General features: G+C 40.3%; 1 protein-coding gene across 1 annotated transcript in view; it reads right to left on the bottom strand.

Moving 5' to 3' along the window:
* The window catches only part of ofcc1 (orofacial cleft 1 candidate 1), a 306,357-nt gene that overhangs the window by 73,293 nt on the left and 214,080 nt on the right, over nt 1-18,984 (bottom strand). Inside the window, exons 17-18 of the mRNA XM_072570820.1 lie at nt 18,725-18,977; nt 5,823-5,986 (exon numbers count right to left, since the gene is read on the bottom strand). Of these exons, the coding sequence (XP_072426921.1) occupies nt 5,823-5,986; nt 18,725-18,977 (417 nt within the window). The remainder of the gene's footprint in view (nt 1-5,822; nt 5,987-18,724; nt 18,978-18,984) is intronic.

An 18,984-nucleotide genomic window follows, 5' to 3' on the forward strand; every position in this document is an offset into this window, starting at 1 on the left:
AAGTAAGCCAGTGAATATGGAAATCTAAAATGACCAATGCCCAGTTGCATTAATTCGTCCATTACATTGCTTTTGTAGCTGTTAACATAATAAGTGATTGCACACTCAATCAAAGGACACAGAAATATTTACTTAAAAGCTGTGTATATGTTATTCACACTCCATTTGCACAGCAAGAATAACCACTTACTATCCTCACAGCAAGAAATCTGCTTGTAACCCTTTATTTGCTTTAACTTATTGCATGTTGGCTCAGCATCAGAAATAATTTCTTCTTTTGAAAAAAGAAATATTCATTCCTGAATTAAATAGACTCTTAAGAAAAATTTCAGTATCATTGTATTGAAAGTTAATAATGAGTGCAATAATATAGCATCTGGGCTACAATTATGGTCCCGAATAACTTTTTTTTGTTATGCTTAATGCACTCACATGACTTCTGCACAATTATATAGTTGTCATTGTTAGTTGCAAACCAATAATTGCCAGTGTCTGGATACTTGGTTAACAGGAGAGCATTGGACGCAGAGAAAATCTTTCAAAGTAGATGCTATCTGAGAAAAATGCCTTTTCAAGGGTACTTAAAATTTGTGGGCAAGCTTGAGTGATGAGTAATTGCACTCCACCTCCCCACCCCACCTCTCCACCCAACCCAACCCAACCCACTGCCACTGGTGGGAGGAGTTATTGGTAAGCTTGGATGGACACATCAAGGTCTGATAAGCTCTGAGATCTGTCATTTCCCTCTGCTTAAAAGAACTTTAAAAATATCAAAGCATTTTTGCCTCTTGGGTGTACTGCAGCAACAGCTCATGTAAGTGTCAATGGCATGTAGGGGTGCAAGTGAATACTAGAGACAATATGGTCGCAGGCAACACATAACAATAATAGAATTGCACATTAATGGTCATATTCACATCAGTTGCCTGAAGTTCCAATAAATGTCGAGCAGAAACCTGTTTTGGGTGCTATATGTGGCATAAATCAGAATAAAATAAGTCATTATCAGAATAGAAGTCATGATAACTATTATATGGACAAGATGTGTCAAATCTCCTAACCCTAAGCTGTAAAATTTAAGAGCTATTTTGGCAGCTCTTAGTTATTGTGAATCTCAAATTACTGCTCAAAACTTGAGTGTTGCATCGGTGTTTGTGTTTATAGACTTCCTGAAACTGGTGTTAAAGACCATCAGAAATCACTGAAGGTGATGGCATGCATGACTTGCGTGCCTTTGCTGCCAATAAAAGGACTTCCATAATCTTTCAGCAACAGAGTCATAGCCTTCCTGCACATTTTTCACCAGCTATCAGCTCCTTGCAGTAATGTAGAAGTAGGCTAATAACAATGGTTATAACAAATGAAATAAAGAAAAGGTTTTTAAAACAAACCTTCAAATTGGCTCATCCAGTTCTTTCTGAACACAATTGAACAAGTTTGGACATTTTAACAGTGACACACTTTACAATTGTGAACATAATGCATAAGACCCCAGCAATGTTCTGGTTAATGTTTATCACTCATGCACCATTGATAAAAGTATGATCTCATTGCACTTTGTGGGTATTTGCTGTGTACAAACTGGTTGCTGCATTTCCTACATTGCAACTTGTGACTACAATTTAAAAGTACTTTAATGGCTGTGCATTAAGTGCTTTTGGATATTGTGAGGTCATGAAAGGTGCGAGAAAGATGCATTCATTCTTTCAATGCAGGGTTAACAACAGCCATGGTGACAGTAATAAAGGGCAAGGGAAGTCTTAACTCACCCATCAAAGTTGGAGTATTTATTTTTTAACACTACCAACACAGAAACTGAGAAATTCTACATATTTCCTTGGCTCTAATCTCACATTTACCTGTAAAGAGCCTCTGGCTAAAGGGACTAACTAGGGAGTTGTAAAGCACTGCACTTCTTACTCATATTTACAGGCCAGAAGCAACTGGCTAGAAAGAAAAGCTAGAGAGCTGAGTGATTTGCAATTGCTTGTTCACAAGTAGACAACCACTAACTATGTTAATAACAACACAGACATATGGGCCTGTGAATCCATACCTAATGGACTAAATTAGTTGGACACTCCTGGGGAAACACACACAATTTAGCAACACAAATGACATAAAACCGCCTTACTGTGTCATTTACTGAGTAACTGGGGACAGAAAGGGCTCAAATGCCAAACTTACAAATAAAATGGGGATCAGTTCAGTGACTGGATAAATGATAAGAACTAATTGTGTTGAACTTTGTTTTAGAATAAATCAGCCACATAGCAAATATATTTTTTCTTTATTACTGTTCAAATATGAAATATTAAAATAGATACAATTTTTTTTTCTTGCCTGACCAATTCAGTTACTTATTCTTTTGGATATTGGTGTGGAATTTATTTAGTCCAAATAAATAATTACAAACTTGCCTCATGTTGAGTTGTTACCACAGGATTAAGAAAGAAACTACCACAGAAAAGAATTGAGTAAGTTGGAGCCTTTTTGCAGACATACTCAGGTGGGCAGCAAGATGAAGGTGTTTTGCAGGAGATAGGGTTGCCAACTTTCCAAATTGTCCTGTAATCCCCTGGAAGTATAGATTCATTAACTGGACACTATAAACAGAACCAAGGTTAACAGTAATAGGTGCATTTGAAAAGAAAGTGTTTTGATTTTCTTTGAGCATTTTTGTTGATTACTTAGAAAATATCAGAGTCTGTTTGGAGCATGGAGAGAGGAAAAGCTGTTTGACTGGGGTGGGGTGGGGTCAGGTGGATGGAGTTGGGGCTTCATAATTCCAAATCTTCAGCATTGCGTTCAACTGAAGTTGGCAACCATGCTGTGACAAAGGGGACATTAACCAAAGTCCAGCTCTCTGCAATGTGGTAAATGAACTACTGCCTTATGCAACCCTACTCCCACCTTTTGTACAGCAGTCCCAGAGGCATAAAGGAGGTAAATCTACAAGGGTCCCAGGTCTACCCTGCCATCGCCATTTACATCTACAGTTTGGGGGGAGGGGGCGGGGGGGGGGGGGGGTTGGTGTTAAGAGGGTAGGGGAATCTGGCAGAATAAACAGCAGGGTGGGGAGGTAGGATTGGGGGTGAGGCTGTTAGGAAAGGCTGGGAGGAGAGCAGGGAGAAATGACTTTGATCCCAGTCATGAATACAGTAATTTTGATTCTCTAAATTTTCTTCCATTCCCCACTGGAATCCTGACCCGTTTTAAAAAGAATCACAGAAGGACCCATTTTCATGATCTTTAAATAGTTTAAAGTACAATCTAAATCTTTTTCTGGCAGAGACAAAAAAACGTATACTTTTAGTGGAAAATTTAATAAATTAAATGCTTAATAAATTTAGTGTAAAATACAGGGTGAAATCCTAATTTCAATTTAACATTCCATTTAATTTCTGCTTGCCAAAACTGTGACAAACCCCTTTAAAGTTAGAAAATCAGCAATGGGAAAGGAGATGGCTTTACACACACACATGACACAGTCATCAATTGTAGGTAGCCAGGGGAAACTGAGAGATCGACCAGTGGTGGGTCTGGCAAGCTGCAGGAGGTATCAATTGTCAGAGGCACAGCTCACAGGATTGGGGTGGAGGAGAGAGGGGTGTCAGAGGTGCATAAAACCATCAATCATTGGCAGTCCAGGTAGCCATGGGAGACATCGATCATGGGGAAACTGAGGCTGAACAATCAAGCAGGCGATAAAGTCTCTGAGACTGAAGCAGTAGAGTTGTGAAAGTACCAAGTGCCAGACTGATTTAAATTTTTAAAAAATGTTAATGCTGTAGTGGTGCCAATCAAAAGTGAAGCATTTAAAGGACTAATAACTGCATAAAAAAACACAATACAGGAAATTAGGGATCTGAACACACAGAAATCTGCAGGACCTGATAATCTACATTCTAGAACACATAAAAATGCAATGACAGAGATAGTCACTGTGCTGGTTACATTTTCCAGAATTCCCTTGATCCTATAATAATTGGAAGTTAGCATATATTAGATTGCTATTCAAGAAAGGAGGGAGAAAGCAGAGAGCTACAAGCCAGTTAGCCTGATGTCAGTCATCCAGAAAATGTTGGGACCTATTCCTAAGGATAGCCAAGCCTTCAGAAAAGTACAGAATCAACATGGTTTTACAAAAGGCAAATCAGGTTGGCAAAGTTATCTGGAGTGTTTTCGAGGACATGACTCAGAGAACATGGAAAGGAGCAACAGTAGATATAGTATACTTGGATTTCCAAAGGCATTTTATAAGTTGTTACATAAAACATTAAATATACAAGATAGGGCTCATAGAACTAAAGGTAATATAGTAGCATGAATGGAGGAGAGGATAATAGACGGAAAGCAGATAATTGGGATAATGGGGCAATTTCTACTTGGCAGGCTGTAACCAGCAGAGTATGACAGGAGTCAATGACAGGGCTCCAATTAGTTGCAATCTACATTAATAACAAGGAGGAGTTATGGAGAGTAGAATAGATGTTTTTTTTACGGGAGGCTGCATAGGTACAGGAGGGGTAACAGATCACAAACACTACGTAGATGGCATTTAATGGAGTCAATGCTGCTGACTGGAGAGCTGGTGAGATGTCTTTAGTTCCTCTTTTCAGGAAGGCCCACTGCAGTAACTATCAACAACAAGCATTTAATGGGGCAGCAGCCAGCTTTCCCCAAGGTCGAGAACTCCAGGAACAGAAATTCGGGTCTGTCAAGAGCAGTCAGCCAATCAAAGCCTGAAGCTCTTCTTCTGACAGCATCACCAGCCTAATATAGAAAATCAGGGTAGTGGTGCCTGGTGTCAGTAATACACCAGTCCAAGACCTTGGATCCCTAATGAATCCAAGCTACAGCAGAGAGATGTCAACAGGACTATCCCAGAGATGGGAGAATTAGGAGATTAGCAGCAAGGACAAGGGAGTATCTCTCAACAGCCTAACCCCATTCTTAATTGTGGGCCCCCAGTGAGCACCTTTGAAAGAGGATCCTCCCGGACAAGATTTGCTTGTAATGGTCACACATGACAAACTCCCCCACTCACTGCTCATTGAAAACCAGTGATAGTAACATAAGGCCCTTAAAAGGGGTGCAAATGTCCACTCCAGGGCCTCAGTTAAAGCTGGAGTAAGAAAGCGAAATGGGGTTTCCAATCAACACGCTTTCACCCCATTCAGTATCCGCTGACACCAATCCTGCTACAGGGAAGGGCATTACATTCCATCCACAGATAGGCTTAGGTTAAATTGAAGGGGAAGAAGTACAATTGGAGCATAAATATCGACACTGAATTGGGCTAGGTACCCTATTTCTGTGCTGTAAATTTGACATAACAAGAAAAAAAATGAAAATACGGGTGGAAAGTTAGGAAAGACACAATGGAAGCGGAATGTTAAACAGAAGCCACGAAGTACCAGCTTGATAGGCCAGACAGCTTTTCAGCTCAAAGCAGTGCAAAGTACTTTGACAGATTTCTCCCCTCACATGTGAACCCAACCTTCTGTTGAAGTACAGACTGCAGAATTATCAGCGTATGTTGATACATTAGCAAATTATATGTGCCTACTAAGGGAGCTTAAAAAGTACTTTGACAGACATGAACGTTTGCATAAAGTACAACACAATGTTGTCCAGTAAATAACATGGCAAGCTTCTGGAGTTCCAGAAAACTCTACAACTTATTTTCCTACCTATGTATTCCTGCTGTATCTTAGCAATTTGGATAAGGACATGCAAATTAGTTAAGTACAATTAAATAACTCTTCAAGTTTCACCTCTTAAATAAAAAGCATGAAAAGTTACCTAAGTATTCTTACCTTAAAAAATAGAAACAGAGTATTGCAAGGGAGCTAACGAACATCACAATGTACAAGATGACTGTAATAAGTATGCCAGGGATCCCAGAATGTTGCATTCTGTAAAACAGCCAGTAAAGCTTGGCTGCATCTGCTATTGGACTATCTGTGCTGTAAGCCAGGCGCTGAAAAGCAAGATATACCAATCAGTGTTTCACAAAACAATTTCTGTGTGCTTTTCAGTTCACAGCTAGTCATTGGCACATCAACCATTGTACAGGGACAGCGGGTAGTATTACAATCCAGAAATTTCTGCTTAATTATGCAGTTAGTTACACACAAAGCTGTTACTGCGAAAGTGTTAACTTATAGAAATTTGCGGGCAGCATCTGTACTTCTGCCCTATTTTTACACAGATGATAACATGTAAAGCAAAATATGTTACTATCTCATGCCACACAACCGATATCTTCCATTTGCTTATTATGCAGTAGGAGATATAATTGCTTCAGTGACATTTTAGGTCCAAAATGGTCAATGCATAGACTCAATTATGGGACAGAAGGAAGGTCTCAAATTAGTCCCATGCCTTATTTGAATGGAGTAGATGGTGCATTAGCTTGACTTATAGTGTTGGTTGGCATTTTGTTTCATGGGAGTTTGCAACACTTGATAATATTTCAAAATGACCTGAATTTCTTCAAAGTGGGGTGATACATTGGCTACAGACAAGAGGAATTCAACGTTCTGAAAATGGTAGGTAGAGAAGAAACTGCAAAAACCTTTGTTGTTGTCAGACACTGCCTTATTTTGAGAGTTATTTTGAGAGAAGTACAGCAGGACAAGGGTTATCTTCTTACTATACAATGGAAGGAAACTTTCTTGGCTTATTGGTCAACATGAGTGGACACAGCAAAGGGGTGAATGATCACCAGAAGCATCGCATCTAGAACCTGTCTACAGTTCATGGCAAACCTGACAACCTATAATTCTTACACTCATGATGCTTTCCCAATCCCCTTCCTGTTCCCCAAACATGAAAATGTACTTCGCTCATATATTCTTTTGCTGAGGTGCAGCTTCAATGGAAATGGTGCTGTCTCCATGGGAGGGATAAGTGCTGCGCTGCCTTAGACAACAGCCTGCCAGGTACTCCACTGCAACTGACAGCATTAATGATGCCAGCCAAATAGGCCATCCCAGCTTACCAATGCACAGATGTTGCAGTCTACAGCCATACCAAATGTGTAAAGCTCTTCAAGGTCATCCACCGTGACTATTTCAAATGTCTTTAATGGAATTTCAGCAGTCCCCCACTTCTCAAACTAATTTCAGTGTGAAATCATTTCAAAGGAGCATTTGAACTGACATAGGAGACAAGAGGAGCAATAAGGGCTTTTTAGTTCCGTTCGATCACAAAGACTTGTTACACCTTACCCCAGTTCCAACCTTCCAGCTCAGCACTGTCCTCATGGCCTGTCCTACCTGCCAATCTCCCTCCCCACCTATCCGCTCCACCCTCCTCTCTGACCTATCACCTCCATCCCCACCCCCATTCACCTATTGTACTCTTTGCTACCTCCCCCCACCGTCCTCTCTGACCTATCACCTCCATCCCCACCCCCATTCACCTATTGTACTCTTTGCTACCTCCCCCCACCGTCCTCTCTGACCTATCACCTCCGTCCCCACCCCCATTCACCTATTGTACTCTTTGCTACCTCCCCCCACCGTCCTCTCTGACCTATCACCTCCGTCCCCACCCCCATTCTCCTATTGTACTCTTAGCTACCTTCTTCCAAAGGGGTAAAAACAATGACTGCAGATGCTGGAAACCAGATTCTGGATTAGTGGTGCTGGAAGAGCACAGCAGTTCAGGCAGCATCCAAGGAGCAGTGAAATCAATGTTTCAGACAAAAGTTCTTCATCAGGAATAAAGGCAGAGAGCCTGAAGCATGGAGAGATAAGCTAGAGGAGGGTGGGGTGGGGAGAAAGTAGCATAGAGTACAATAGGTGAGTGGGGGAGAGGATGAAGATGATAGGTCAGGGAGGAGAGGGTGGAGTGGATAGGTGGAAAAGAAGATAGGCAGGTAGGACAAGTCCGGACAAATCATGGGGACAGTGCTGAGCTGGAAGTTTGGAACTAGGGTGAGGTGGGGGAAGAGGAAATGAGGAAACTGTTGAAGTCCACATTGACGCCCTGGGGTTAAAGTGTTCCGAGGCGGAAGATGAGGCGTTCTTCCTCCAGGCGTCTGGTGGTGAGGGAGCGGCGGTGAAGGAGGCCCAGGACCTCCATGTCCTCGGCAGAGTGGGAGGGGGAGTTGAAATGTTGGGCCACGGGGCGGTGTGGTTGATTGGTGCGGGTGTCTCGGAGATGTTCCCTAAAGCGCTCTGCTAGGAGGCACCCAGTCTTCCCAATGTAGAGGAGACCGCATCGGGAGCAACGGATACAATAAATGATATTAGTGGATGTGCAGGTAAAACTTTGATGGATGTGGAAGGCTCCTTTAGGGCCTTGGATAAAGGTGAAGGAGGAGGTGTGGGCGCAGGTTTTACAGTTCCTGCGGTGGCAGGGGAAGATGCCAGGTACCTTCTTCCAAACCCCACCCCCCACCCCCATGTATCTTTCCACCCTGGAGGCTCCCTGACTCTATTCCTGATGAAGGGCTTTTGCCCGAAACATCGATTTTCCTACTCCTCTGATACTGCCTTACCTGCTGTGCTTTTCCAGCACCACTCCGATCTAAACAGAAGGAGGCCAACTGGCCAGTCATCTCTGCACCAGCTCTCTGACTGATACAATTCACCTGCTGTCATTCCCCTCCCTTTTTTCCTCTTAACCCTTCAATCTTTCGAGGCAACAGCCTAATATCCTTTTGAGTGCTATGATTGGACCTCCCTCCACCACAGTCTCAGGTAGTGCATTCCAAATCCTACCTACTCAGATGAAAATAGATTTTCCTCATTTCGTTTCCATTGCTTTTGCCAGTGACTTTAAATCTGTGCCCTCTTCTTCTTGATCCTTTCATATGTCTCCCTATTCCTATTCCTCCCTATCCACTTTGCCCAGACTTCTCATGATTTTCCCATGAAACAGTCTGATTTCTCAAAGCTATCTTTACAACTGAGATCCCTTGTCCCTGCTCGTGAATCTTTTCGCTCTTCACATACGTCTTCACATATTTGGAAAGAACTGGACACAGTACATCAGTTGAGGCTAAACTACCATCTTGCTTTAGGTTCAATGGAAGCATTTGTCAAATTAGGAATGATGCTGCCCATTTGTGCTATAGTGATTTCGCTTTACAGACATATAGTCTATCAGTTTGACGATTATAAGTAGTGAAAAAGCAACATCAATGACATTGTAGTGTTTGAGGTCATTCAGATGATGGATGTGAAAAGAGTGGAGGTGGTGGCCAAAGGGTGAATCAACAAATTGAGGCAAAGACAGTTAAAGACAATTGCTCATCAATAATGTACTGCCTTACAGCTCTTGCTGCATCTCACTCTTCCTCATTATCCACTATTTCCTTGTTTCCTTTTTGATGTTTCTCCTCCTCTGCTTGCCCTTCTGCATTATGAAGTTGTGCAACATGAAGAAAAGCCCCAAATCTTGAGATTCACCCAGGATATGATGAAATACACCTCCATATCTGTCCAGATAGTGGAATATTTCTTTTAAAGTTACAATAATCCAGTCTATTGCAACTCCAGATCTTGCATGGATCTCATTATATTGATGTCCCACTGTTGTGCACAGGTTTCGAAAAGATACAAATTCACTCACAGCAATGGCACATAGTGTCCATGCAGGTTTAGTTCAGGGTGGTGTGATGGTTGGTGTGTTTTAAAGTATATGAGAATAGGGAGGAAGGGGAGGGTAATGTCTTTTCAGAAATATCCCCAACAGACAAAAAGCACGCTCCAAACTTAATAGACCTACTTCCTTCCAATGCTTTCATAAGTTTAAAAACAAAGGGTTGCCTACGTCTGATACTGGAAATTTCAAAGATAGGGAGGGGCAAAATTTTGAAACTAATTGAACTAGAATGAAAAAGCAGTGAATTAGGTATTAAGAAAAGGAAGAAATAGGGGTGCCCATGGGCCAGATCTTCAAGGATTCTTAACTGAGAAAGAATGCACAATCTAGTTCCTGTCAGTTGTGTTGTGAACTTTCTGAGTACCTTCTGCTGCTTATATCATGCAGAATTCTCCATGTCTCAAGAACAGGATGACAGTGCAGCTGCTGATTCTCTTATACCTTGGTGAATGGCACTTGCCAATCTCAGGGAAATACGAGGCGTGGCTTCATAATGAACTATTACTTGAATAATTTAATACATTAATATTAATGAACCAAAATCTGCAACCCATTCTAAAAGATGAAAGATGTAACAGCAACCTAGGTTTGTCCAATATATCGTATCAGCTGCATGCATAACACTTTTGCTATAAATTCTGTGTCTTATGATCCTGCTCCACAGCTACCTGATGAAGGAGCAGTGCTCCAAAAGCTAGTACTTCTAAATAAACCTGTTGGACCATAACCTGGTGTTGAAAGAGGTGCAGATGGATTAAACTGAGAGCCAAGCATCAAGCTTATATTCCTGCTTTCCAGGGGGCACAGAAAATGACAGCCTCTGAGCTCTTTGAACTGCTCCACAAGGGGCACATGCAAGCATGTACAGAGATCACCGCCCCTCTAGTTAGACTACAGGAAAACATAAATCATCAGAAGCCTCAACAGATTCTCAAAGATCACAGAACTGTCACACAAAGTACTATATTTGTGACAAAGGTTTTACAGAACGTTGATACTCGTGCACCTAAACATCACCCTGGTTTAATCTTCCATTTCTTACGCCTACATCTTGATGCCGACCCCACAGCTGCAGTAAGCTTGAGTAAGCTTGCTGTTTGCTTTGTCACGTTGCCTTCGATGATTTTGGCAGTTGTCCTCTGGTTGTTCAGGACCTAAAGGCTCTGGTTTCATCCTGCATTGTACAATCATTTTGAAAGGGAGAGAGTGGATTGAAGATTATAATTTTAAACTTAAGTAAAGGCAACTATGTAGGCATGTAGGCTAGGTGAAGTGAACTTGATTCTTAGGTTAGGCAATAGATAAATACAGAATTAACTGAAGCCATTCAAGGAGATATTTCTATATACTGAATTCTATTCTTAGTATAATGAAAAGTTCAAAGGAGAAGACCTACAATCCATTATACACTAAAGAGGTTAAGAACAGCATCAAACCTAAGGTAAAAACATATAATTGTGTAAAGGTGAGTGGTAGGTCAGATGATTACACAGAATTTGAAGAATAGCAGACAATGACTAAAAGATTAATCATGAAACAAAAATTCAAGTATAAAGTCATGCAGCTTGGAAACAAACCTTTTGATCTAATTCGTCCACACTGACCACGCAGATTTCGGTTCTCAAATTAAACTATTCCCACCTGCCTGTGTTTGGTCCATATATCCCACTAAACCTTTCCTATTCACGTACTTATCCAAATGTCTTTTAAATGTTGTAACTGTACCTACATCTATCACTTCCTCTTGCAGGTCATTCCATACACGATCCACCCTCTGTGTAAAAAAGTTGCCCCTAATGTCCTTTTTAAATCTTTTTCCTGTCACCTTAAAGATATGTCCCCTAGTTTTGAGCTCCCCCACCTTAGGAAAACATTTTTGCTGTTCACCTTATCGATGCCCCTCGTTATTTTCTAAACCACTATAAGTCACCCTTCACAACTCCTACTATCCAGTATGACAGAAAGCTAGTTAGAAATGTAAAAATAGATAGCAAGAGTTTCTACACATATTTAAGAAGGAAAACAGTAAATACAGTGATGTTGGGTCTCTAAGTGAGAATGGGCAATTAATAGGTTATAAGGATATAGGGGATGAAATTAACAAATATTTTGCTTCTGGCTTCAATATAATTGAAATAAATATCTTCTTATCAAAGGTTTAGATTTGGACACCTTCACCCCTGAGCAACAAATTTGGTTTTTCTTCTATTATCGCTTGTTCTACCTCATGAACATCTTTGTGTGAGTTCTGTTGTTCTTTGATTGCATCATACTTTGACATATTTCCTGAAAGTGACCTATTGATTTACAGATAAAACATTCTTATATATTAGTTGCCCATTGCAGGTGTTTGTGAGGTTTCTTTGTTCCAAAGCATAGATAATGATTGTTAATACATGGTGTCTGTCATATGCATTGTACTACATACATCTTTAAGGGATTTGTAATTTATGGACTAAATGGATTCAGCTGATCTTGTGGTTAGGTCGATCCTTTTCTCTGAGGATTGACCTGTATTGTTTCCGGACTTCTGCTTCACGCAGCATCTGAATGGTTTTTTCAACAGTCAAATCTTCTTCTGACTGTGATAGATCTGATAAAGATACATTTGCAATTCCCGCAATAATTCTGTCTTTTATGCTTTTTAACTTATATTTCCAGTCTCATTTTTCTATTTAATATGTAAATATCATTAATAGAATTATCAGTGGATACCTCTGGACGCTGGACTCTTGATTTAATATTGCTCTTTCAAGAGCTTGTATGTTCTGAGGTTAAAATAATTGTCAAAGCTTTTCAGAAGTATCTGTTGCTTCTTTTAAATATTGGAATGCTATAATATTTTTATTAGAATTAATATTATTATATTGTATTAATATTATCCCAGTTCGAATCAAAACTATATCAACTTGTTCAGCTTTTGATTTGATAGCTAGTTTGTCAGCAATTCCATATTTCAGGGTTCCAGAAGGTGTGCAAATCTCTGTTTTATTTGGCCCATCTCTGAATTCAAATCTTTCCGGCTATCTTATTTATGCTTCCTTCACTTCCTAGAGATTTTTTTGTTCTGGCTGTAGAGGTTTATCATTCTACAGTACAGCATTACTGCCATTGTGTATCGATGCCCTGGAAGCTTTTCCTCCACTTTTGCACGCAAAATGGATGATTTCCACCTTTTGTGAGTAAAATGGATGATTCATGTGATTTTGGAGACTTCTCCAGATAAATACCACTAATTGCAGTCTTTATACTCAATTCCTGTTTTCTTCATGGCTTTAATGAATTCCTCCCATTGCCTCTGGCTTTAATAATTATTCCTGTTCTCTTAACAGCTTTATTGAATGATTCGTGGTCTCTGCAGCTGTATAAGATGAATCCCATTCCTTTAACAGTCTCCTAAATGATTCTCACAGTCTGAAGCTCTAAATAATACTTCTCGTGGCTTTCACTGTTTTCTCCTGGATGAATCCTGGCTGTGAGCAGTTTAAATAAATGCTTCCAACCTTTACCACACTTTATGTAATGGTTATTGAGCCTTTTCTATAGCCTCAATAATCTCCCAACTTGCTCTGTCATTTGACTCTGTTTGCTTAGGCTTCTAGATTTCCATTTTAACTGTATTCTGATTTTGCAACTTTCCCAAAACCACCCTTTTCAAGTTGTTTCTGTAGTCCTTGATTTCCCTAACTACAGCTAGGCTTTGTGGTCATTATGTTGGTCAGATTCAATACAACTTGTAAGCACATAGTTTACTTCTCATTTCCCAGCTTGTAAATTGCACCCTTTTTTGAAAAAGACTTTGCCTTGGCCATGATGGTTCAGTGGTTAGCACTGCTGCCTCACAGCGCCAGGGGCCTGGGTTTGATTCCAGCCTCAGGCGACTGTCTGTGTGGAGTTTGCATATCCTCCCTGTATCTGAGCGGCTTTGCTCTGGGTGCACTGGTTTCCTCCCACAGTCCAAAGATGTGCAGCTGAGGTCAATTGGCCATGGGAGGTGCAGGGTTGCAGGGGTAAAGGGTGGGTCTGGGTGAACGCTCTTTGGAGGGTCAGTGTGGATTCGATGGGCTGAGTGCTTCCGTGCTGTTGGGATTCTATGACCAAAGATTTTGAATTGACTCACAGAGTCTCCAATGACCATTCATTGTCTGACTGAACCTCTACTTAGACCACTCCAACAACTCATTGGCACCGATGCATTCTGTAACTGCCTTAGTGAGATTAATGCTTCAGTTCCATGGAATTCTTAGCTCTCCTGCTGCTGTGAATCTCTTCCCAGGTCTAAAATGCTTTTTAACCATCAATTGTACATCCTGCCTTGTTGGATCTTGTGACCAAAAAGTTCAGTTCTTTCAAAAGCTTCCTGAGCAGCCTTTTTAAAGTTGTGCCTGAAGAAATCTCTGCCTTCAAATAGAAGGCAGCTGAATGGAGTCCATGCCACATGCTACAATATTATAAGATGAATCCTTACCACTACTTATCACGTTGTATGAGCTATCTGGTGGTTTTAGTGCCAACATTTTTTTTGATCCAGTGTGTTAGGAAAAAAACAATTGGTTGTCTAATGAGAAGAGGCTCATGTTTTCAATAATTAGAGAATCATGGAATCCCTACAGTGCAGAAAGAGGCCATTCAGCCCACTGAATATGGACTGACCCTCCGAACAGCATCATACCGATATCCACCCCCTTCCTGTAAGCTGTGTGGAGGGTTTAATCATAGTTATCGCACCTAACCTTAACAACTCTGAACACTGCTTCGCAATTTGGCATGGCCAATCCACTTAACCTGCACACCTTTGGAAGTGGGAGGAAACCAGAGCACCTGGAGGAAACCCACGCAGGCACAGGCAGAACATGCAAACTCCACACAGACAGTCGCCAAGATTAGAATTGAACCTGAACCTCTGCTGCTGTGAGGCAGCAGTGCTAACTACTGAGCCACTGTACTGCCCAAGATATAATTGATTGCATGATTACAACTATATACGAGCTACATTAATATGACATGTATTCTTACAGCGACAACAAGATCCAAACATCGAGTCTTACTCCTTTCAGCTCTGAAGCTACCAAATCCTTATGACATCACCACAGTGGGTGGTGCTTAAGAGAGTCATTGACATTAACTGTTTTAGATCATTACACAATAGGGTCAACCCACAATGCCACAATCTCCACCACAGGTAAGGCAAGGAGGAAGGTCCTGAGTCCACCCCATCCAGCATGAGGATTTGATCCCTTGCAGTTGGCAACAGTCTGACCAACACTAGCAAGGTAGTAGCCTCATAAAGATTGCAAGTTACCATGAAGAAATACAGTTTTGCGTGCGTGATGTCCCCTAGGGCTATGGATAATGATTTCAGAGGCTCCAAATTCTTCCTATCACACAACAGACTTTGAAACTCTCTCGCTTTTAACATTAGCATTCATTACAGGGATTTGCAAGTTGACATTCAGCCAGTTTGGCCACATTATGAATGCACTGTCTTTGGCCTTCAAGTCCTAAAGTGGGACATGAACACAAATTTTCTAGCTGGGATGCTATGCATTGCACAAGTTCTTTTTGGGGAGTTGAAAGGACTGTTAAAATAACACAAACCATCCTGCATGGCTCAACTGAGTTGCACATTTGTCTTGAAGTCAGAAAACTGTGGTTTCAAGTTCCATTCCAGACTCTTGAGCTCGATATCCAGGGTACAGTGTAATATGGTACTGAGAGAATGTTCAAACACTTGGCGATGTCATCTCTCTGGTGAGACATTAAACTGAAGTCTCACATGCTCTCTGAGGATATAAAAAATCTGATGGCATTGCTTTAAAGACAAGCAGAGGGAGTTCTTCCATTTGGCAACTGACAATATTAATTCCTCAATCGACTCCTCTAAAACAGACGACCTGGTCATTGAGACATTGCTGTTTGTGGGAGCTTGCTGTGTGCAAATTGGCTGCAGATTTCATACATTGTAAAGCATGAAATGTACTTAATTGGTTGTAAAGTGGTTTGGACATTCTGTAGTGCAGCTCTGAAACTTCTTTCCTTTATGATGTTATTTGGATCTTCTGCTTAGATTGCAGATGAAAGCTCACTTCCTAATGTATAATTGGCTCTATTCTTTAACAAAATGGCTGGTGCACTTAAAACTTATATGATTTTATGGAGCAGGCCATTTCCTTTCTATTATCAGCATTGTACGTGTTTTATTTCATTGAAAGAAATGCAGTCAGACCCCAAAAGCATTCCTTTCAATCTTGCACGCATTCGATCAGCCAAACTGCCAAAGTAAGTGTATATCATTTTGTTGGATTTTACTTGAAAATTCACCCATAATCACTTTGTATTAAAATGTACATTGAATTGGGCAGCATGCAACTTTAATTTTTATTCACTTGCCTTATACCACATTACATGATTATATTGCCAGCTATTCCATGTCATGTATTGGTTTGCCTTGTGCTATAACTCCTTTTTGTCCAAAATGCCCTCGAGCATTTTCGTTTTGAATCACTACAAACTATGCAATAGGCAATTGCTCGTATCGGAATTAAAAATCTAAAACAGCTAACAGTCCACAGTGGAGGAATAAACACAGCAACTGACCATCAATTATATTAAAATGCTCCTTCAAATCACACTTCCTGAGTCAGCTTGCGAACTTGCTAGTGGTAAGAAAACTCAAACAAGGCACACACACTGACAGATGTGATGTATCACTGGAAATGTTAGGTACAATGAAGAATGCAAGACTTAAGGAGTGTACATGCCCTATTACAAAATCAGTTTCTTTCTGTGAAACATAGGGAACTTAGCTGGAATTTGCCAAGAGACACCACGACTGGTTTAGTCTTCAGTCATAGCACCTAGCAGCAGATTGAGTCTTAAATACTGAGGAAAATAAAGTATTTGGCTAATGCGTGGCATCAGGTAATGAATTTACAAGCAAACCTTAGTGAATTGTGGTGTGGATCTATCTATTACTGATCTTCATCGGAGCCTGAGCAAAGTCATGGGAAGAGAGAAGGGAGAGGCAGATATGTCTGTAAGTGTGGATTCTGCTAAATTCAGAAGATGCTCAGCCTAAGCTTGCCTTTAACAGTTCACTGAAATTAGAGTAAGTTTGCATCTTCTGGACAAATGCTCAAGTACTTCGGATTTGCATGGTAGGTAATAGAGTCATAGGTCATATAGCATGGAAACAGATCCTTAGATCCAACTAGTCCATGATTACCATAATTCAAAACTAAACTAGGCTCACCTACCTGCATTTAGCCCATATGCTCTCAATATTTCTTATTCATGTACTTATCCAAATGTTTTTTAGATGTTGTAATTATACCTGCATCCACCATTTCCTTTCGAAGTTCATTTCATAAATGAACCACTCTGTGTAAAAAAAATTGCTCCCATGTCTTTTTTGAATCTTTCTCCTATCACCTTAAAAATAAGTCCCTCGTCTCACAATCCCCCACCCTAGGGAAAAGACACCTGCCATTCACCATACCTATACACTTTTTTATAAACTTCTACAAAGTAACCTCTTAACTTCCTATGCTCCAGTGAAAAAATAATGTAGATGTTAGCAAAGGATTCAATCCAGTTTCTGAAATGCGATCATAAATCATTAATTTGATTGCATTTTATGAAATCACATGGCTTTTGGACCTAGGTAGATATTGCGTACATAAAATTTTGGAATAACCTCACAATAGGTTAGTCTGTAAGGCAGAATTTATGAAACTGGTGAGAAATAGTTGCAATGGATTTGAGTTTGTTGCATTCCCATAGGCAGAAGGTGGTTATTCATAATTATGGGTGTGCTTCAAGATTGTTCACCACATGTGCTGCTCAGAAATTAGAACCAAGACCTTTGATTTTACTGACCTGGCTAGCAGTGTTGCAGGGACAGAGGCAATCTGCAAGTTTGTGAGCAATGTGATGAATTGTGAATGATACAAAATTGGTTTTTGTGTTACAATGGAGAGAAAACTACTGCAAGCAGATCTTGAATCAATAGGGGAGTGGATGCATGCTTGACAGAGAAAGAAAATACAGTGATATGCAGCTGGGCAGAGCCAATATCAAGTGCACTTCAACTCTACTGGGTATCGAATTAACATCTGTTGAGAGAGAAGATATTCATCTTATGGTAAATAATTTCCATACGAGGTCAACTCTGGTCGTCAAAGAGTTTAATGACGGCATTAGCTTGCCTTGCCAGTATGATTCATTGTAAAATAAAACACACCATGTTGTGCTGGTATAAATCCTTTGTTAAATGTCACTTAAGATACTGCATCCCATGTAGCAATGTTTTATATAAGATTCACTAGCGATCCTTAAGAATGATACCCACATGAAAGCACTTAAGATACTTAGAGAGATTTGAAAAAGCTTACCTTGGTGACAAGTAGATACAAATGCTTAAAGATGTTAGATATTATAGTATTTAAAATAATGAAGGGACTAGACAATGTTCACATTGACAATTTTTTTAAATTAGAGGTGTTGAAGAGGACCAGTCAGAAATGCATCAAGCTCTCTGGTAAGTATTGATTCACTGCACATTTTCATGGGCAAACTGAAGCAAAAATTGCAACATACAAATACTATGTTTTATAAAATGATGGTCACTCTTATCTCTTGGACTAGTTTTGATCACTTAAAGAGTGTCTGGGAGAAAGTTACCATCTTCAATCACCTACATTTGTCCTTGGGTGTTTCTCTTTTCTTTTTTTTTGCTGTTCTTGGAAGATTACATGGTTTCCGGTGAATTGTAAGGGTTTGGGCATGGATGTGAAGTTGGAGAGGATTGTAAATTCCAATGTTTATGGTATTACAACTGAATGGTCAAAGAAACACAGCTGGTCTTTTGCTTCACAATGGTTCTGAATTTGAACAGTGAGTCAGAATGAAATGGACAAATAATACTTTGTCTAGCACAGCGCACATTTATAGTTAGTGATCTTACATCCCATCTACTGACAAAATACTAATCATCTGCAACTGTCTGTTTCATCACAGCACCATTCACTTTCAAAGCTTTTCCAGAATATAGTGCATTCTATTTAAAGTCTGCATGTACAAGTTATTTTAACTGACTTACCCCCAGGATGCCATCTACTATAAACATTGCCAGAGGGTCAAGCACTGTCCAAACTCCCATTGCCAAGATAAACCTTGACAAGAAGGAAGGGAATGAGCCAAATAATATATGACAGAGCCATCTGATCATAGCCATAACAAGCATAGCTACATTCAAGGTCAGAGGTCCCAGGGCTACAATGGTCAACTCCTCCCAAGTATGCAGCAGAGAATTCTGGTAGCTGAGTTCAACTGTGTGTGGATAAAAGTGGAACCTTAAAG

This window comes from Chiloscyllium punctatum, chromosome 5 (genome assembly GCF_047496795.1).
Source record: "Chiloscyllium punctatum isolate Juve2018m chromosome 5, sChiPun1.3, whole genome shotgun sequence".
Classification (NCBI taxonomy): Eukaryota; Metazoa; Chordata; class Chondrichthyes; order Orectolobiformes; family Hemiscylliidae; genus Chiloscyllium; species Chiloscyllium punctatum.